General features: G+C 31.8%; 1 protein-coding gene across 1 annotated transcript; it reads right to left on the reverse strand.

Moving 5' to 3' along the window:
- Positions 1-954: 954 nt before the first annotated feature.
- On the reverse strand, positions 955-3,353 carry LOC120092703 (serine/arginine repetitive matrix protein). The gene is made up of 2 exons (XM_039050855.2): positions 2,528-3,353; positions 955-1,713 (listed from the first exon to the last, which is right to left on the reverse strand). Exons 1-2 carry the CDS (start codon positions 3,077-3,079, stop codon positions 1,168-1,170), a joined length of 1,098 nt encoding a protein of 365 aa, XP_038906783.1. The 5' UTR covers positions 3,080-3,353; the 3' UTR covers positions 955-1,167.
- Between the last annotated feature and the right edge of the window lie 2,130 nt (positions 3,354-5,483).

Genomic DNA, 5,483 nt, shown 5'->3' on the forward strand with positions numbered 1-5,483 from the left:
TGTTAGGGACAAACGAACCTCCAGATATCTCTACAATGGTATGATATTTTCAACTTCTAGCACAAAATTTCGTAGCTTTACATTCGGTTTTGCCCAAAAGGCTCCATACCATTGGCGATATAGTTGTTCTTCCATGATCAACTCTTTATATATAGAAAATATGGAACTTCAATCGCATTCCCAACACCAACATGCATGCATAATAAACCGTAACTTACAAATTGACATAAGATCCCATAAAAACTCTTAAGCCCTTGATGACCTACTTTTTTGTTGTCACATACACCCATACATCCCACTAATGTCAAAGTATATTGTAATGTTGTTGTTTGTATGAAACAAGAGTATTTTATCTACCTCAAATACAATTGTTACATGTAACAAAATATAAAATATATGTGAAGAATGTAAGTTGACATCTCAATGAAAGTGTTCAAATTTTGGAAAAATATGTATGCAATTGAAGGGTTAAACAAAAATTAAGAAAATAATTATTCTTTTTGAAATGCATGATCCAAAAGTAAATCCTAACCCTATTTTCCAACACTCCCAACAATACATGTGTATTTCTAAAAAAAACTAAAAACAATCCATACTTTTTTTAAAAAAAGATGTGTAGAATTATTCAATAAACTATTAGGTTGTTTTCAAATATAGAAAAATAAACAAATTTATTTACAAATATAGCAAAATGTCAATATTTATTAGTGATGGATATTGATATACAATGTCATTTTACTATATTTAAAAATATTTCTAGCATTTTTTTCATTTAGAATAATTACCTTATAATATTTTTTTAAAAAATAAATAGTCACTAGAAAAGCAAATTATTTAGGTTAGAAAAAACTGCGCAAAAACTGTGTAACTTAGATAAAAATAACTTTGCACTCCAAACAGAAACGTATGAAATCTTTCCTATTCCTAACAATTAAGTATATATATACAAGAAAGTTAAACAGAAATGTCAGCCCATTTTATTATATGTATTAAACTAAACATCAATTAACAACTCTCAGTCTCTAGGCTGAATCATAACTCTCAATTTAACTCCCATATGTTATTCTCTCAAAGCAACAACAAATATATAAAATTAGAAGGGGAAAAAACACAGATGATTAACTTATAAGAGACACAAATTGATGAAGAGGAAAGCAAAGAATTTGTTCATTGGTTTCGTTGATCATCTTCATCTTCAGCAGATGGTGGAATGGAGGAAAAAACCAGGTGAATCCCAGGATCATGGTGAGTGAATTTGGAGTCCATAAGAATAGAATTGTTTATCCCTTGAACATTGCTGTTAAAGAAGGCTTTCATAGGCAGTACATTACGTGTCTTAGTCCTCATTGTTTTCTTTTTACTTTTGCTGTCTTTAGGACTATTAATAACGTTGTTGTCTTGGTTTTGTTGTTGTTGTTGCTGTTGATGGCGGCTGTTGCTATTTTTGTCTGATGAGAAGAGTATTTCCATGAAAGCTCCTTTGTTTTCTCCTGCCATTGTTATAACTCTTGTGTTATCATCAAATGCAGCTTTTTTATTACCTCCAATAATTGTTCCTTTGTCTTTGCTAATTTGATTCTCATCACTTTTGTTCGATTCTTGCTTCCCGTTTTGGTCAAATCCAGCAGTATGAGTATGGTAATCTGTGATATGATGCTCTGCTTGTGAAGCCTTGTCCATCACTTTCTGGAAAACAACTGTCTTCCTTTCTACCTGTAAAAGTAATTAAAACATGTAAATATCTCAAGTTATTTTTAGTTTTTGTGATTTTTTTTCACGTGTTCATTTTATTAATTTATAGGGTTCGAGCAAATCTAGCTAAAACGATGATTCGGATGAAAATCAGGAATATTTGGTGCTAAAAGAAAGCAATTTAAGGCATATACAAGTTTTAAGAGAACTCGATGTTGTCTATAGCATCTCAACGGTATAAATTCAAGCAATCAAGTCACAAGATTCTGGGAGGTAGCGTAGATATGCCACCTCTTTTTTTTTTTTTTTTTTTTTTTTTTTTTTTTTTTTTTTATATCAAATCTTTTTATGGTTTTGAAATTTATTAATTCCACTTTCCTCCTAAGGAAATGTCTTACTATGGTTTTCAACTTCTTTAAGGAATAATGAACATCTGAATTATTAGTTGAATTTAAGAACAAAAAATGTCAAAAACTTTTGTTTCTTTGTTAGTTTTAGTTCGGAAATTCCTATATATTATTTTACATGGCAATATTAGCTTTTCTCGTACTCTCCTAAATCAATCCAACAAATTCAAGTCCACATGTTACAATAAATTTTATTTAGTTATTTATTAAATAACCTCAACCACTAAAACAAACATGGTAAGAAATTCAAGGAAAAAGAACATGAATAAACAAGTACGTGGACAAATATAAACCTTAAATAAACCTTCGAAAAGTTCAATCAATAAAATCTTAAACGAATATTAACAATGTCTATCGCAATCAATCAATTTAAAAAACCTTTGAAGAAAGGAAAAACAACAACATAGTATTAGTAAAATTAACACTACCTCTTGAGGAATAGTCTCATGTTTAGGCTCAGCAACAGACAGCAACTGCGGCGGCGGTAAAATCAGTGGTGACGGTGGAGAAGCGGTGGCTTTCGGCTTCGGAGACTGGTACGGTGTCGGAACTGCCGGTATGGACTTGGGAATTGACGGAGATGGGAACGGACTCGGCTGTTTACTATTATTATTCGTCATTGGAGACCCTACAACTGAAGAGCTTCTTTCCTTTGGGCTAGTAGGATTCGCCGCCGGAGATGCCGTTGCAGTCCCACCACTCTGTCCCTTCGATGGCAATGGAAGAACACGCGGTGGTGACGCTGCGTTTTTCACCGGAGGGGTTAGTGAGGCAGCGCGAGGCAATTGATGGGGGGATTTTGGTCGCTGTGGAGTGGTGGGTTCTGCCGGCTCTGTCAAGGCGGCGGGGCGGATTATGGGCGGTCGAACTCGGGCTGCAGCTGGACGAGGTTGGTCCGGGATCGGAGCGTTGGTTGTGGCAGTTGTTGGTCGGGTCATAGAGCCCAAACGAAACCATGGACGTGGTAGTTGACCAGCCATGATGCTAAAAATTAACAATGAAAAAAATTAAGGAATTGGAATTGAAAGGGACGAGGGATATGGAGAAACAAGGCGTGTGGAGTTATTTATAGTCGAAAGAAATGAACTGCACAAAGTTGACAATGAAGAAATAATTAAAAACAAAACAAAACAAAACAAAAGTTAAATTCTTTCAACTATAATATATAAGTACTTTAGTTAACTCTTTTACTTTAACATCTAATTACACTACAAAATGGCTACACTTCCTCAAAGCATCTTACCAAATAATCCTCAACGGTGCCTTAAATGGATGGACTTTATAGCCGTGACAAATATACTTTTCTTTGAGTAGTATTTAGTTGCATATCGAATTTAGTTGCATATCGACCTAAAATACATTTATCTTTATGCATCTCATCTTCATCACACATAAAAAAGATTTAAAATATTTCAAATTATGACGGAACAATTTTACAGAATACACAAAGATAATTGATGTCCGAGATCGAACATATATGGTGGCACCATTCATAAGCTATAAAACTATTAAGTTTCAAGTAAATAACTATAATTAATTGTCAGAATCAGTTATGGATAGTGTGCTAGCATAAAACATGTATCAACCATGAAATTAGAGGTTCGAATATCTGATATTGTCAAAAAAGAAGTGGAAAAAAAAGGTAAAAAGGTGAAGTTTTATCCTTAGATTTTACTTGTATCATTTATGACCGCAAACTTTCATTTCCAACAAATTGCATCTTAAAATAAACTTTCTTATGAAGAATGTTTTAAAGACATAAGAAATTATTCGTAATTGTGTTTAATAAATTCATAAAACATATATCAAGTACAAATGTGACGGTAAGACTTGGATTTCTGTTAAAATTTATGAGTTATCCTAACTTCATTACTCGTGGTTCATGTGCCTTTAAATCAAGTCAAATTACTTAATTTTGATTTTATTTTCCTAAATCTAGTAAACGAATTTAGCAAAAATAGATTAGTAAAACATTTCAAGAATAAAATTTAATTAAGTCGAAAGTTGAAAATTTATCGATCGATCAATCTATAGGATGGTAACAACATGTCAACCTAGTTGAGATATTCCTACTCACCTACTCATCTCTTGATCCTTTAGTATCTTTCTAAAAGAACGTCATACCGATTTTTGGTATAAATTAATTTATATTTTCTCTAAATTATTCAAGGTAGGAGAAAAAAATTGTAAAGAGTAGACTATTTAGGCTTAGAAAAAGGGCGAAAAAAAAAAAAAAAGGAATGAAGGCATGAAGGAGCGAACGGGCGAGAGAGGGAGAGGGAAGGAGAAGAAAAGCATCAGATTCAGAAGGCACCATACAGCTAATAAAGGGGAAAGGAGGCTTCCAACAAAACAAAGGGTATCCTCAAAAGTAATCATCAAAGAAGAGCAAGAGGCTTTACTTTACTCATGAATTGTGTTTTAATTAAGCTCTTCATAATTTAATCTTAATTTAGTGGCTTTCTTCTTTTCCTTAAGAGAATGGTTCCAATTCCAACTTATTGGCTAATCAATATGAAAGGAACACTTTTTAAAGAATATATATAAGTTGCTCAACTATGTAAAGATGCATGTGAATTCTCTTATCTTGCTTATAATTTTCTTTTCTTTTTTTTTTATTTTTTTGGCAAAGTCAATAAATAAAGAGTACACAAAAACGTAAAATATAGATAATCGACACATAAATTTACGTGGTTCACTAACAATGTATTAACTATGTTTACAGGATAAAGGGAGAATAATTTTATAGAGAAGATGTTACAGAATACAGAATAAATTGCACCTCTAGAATTAGAGGGTGTATACAATGCACCTATCTAAACTATCTAAATCCTAAGATCATAATCGTAAATAAACAATAAGTAATTAAATATTCTACATAAGAATTCATCTAGACCTCCATATTTAGTTATTTGAAGTGCCAAATAACATATTCAAAACATTCCAACAATAATTTCGGTCCTTAAATATTTTTTCTACCTTGAATAATTTGTATTTACTATAAGAGGAAGTGTCCAAATTTTGATGAAAACTAGCCTACTTAATCCAATTCATAGGCAAAATAAGTTCAAATTTATGCTATATTTGTTTTCAAAAAAAAAAAAAAAAAATTAGAGAGAGAAATTTACATAGGGACTTGCCCTTGAAGCTAAAGAGGTAACTTGCCCTTGCATAATAGTTCTCTCTCTGTCACGTTGAAAGTTGATTCACTACAAATTGGTAATTAAGCCCAGCTAATTACTATTTGATTTTTACTTTTTGAAAAATAAACTTATAAACACCTACCTCCTTTCATGACTTTTTTTTTTTTTATCAACATTTTATAAGTCTCTCAAATTCAATTTTGTAAAAATAAAAGAGGCCGTTTTTAAAAATTCAGTTAAG

This window comes from Benincasa hispida, chromosome 12 (genome assembly GCF_027475165.1).
Source record: "Benincasa hispida cultivar pf3 chromosome 12, pf3_genome.v1.1, whole genome shotgun sequence".
In the NCBI taxonomy this organism is placed as follows: Eukaryota; Viridiplantae; Streptophyta; class Magnoliopsida; order Cucurbitales; family Cucurbitaceae; genus Benincasa; species Benincasa hispida.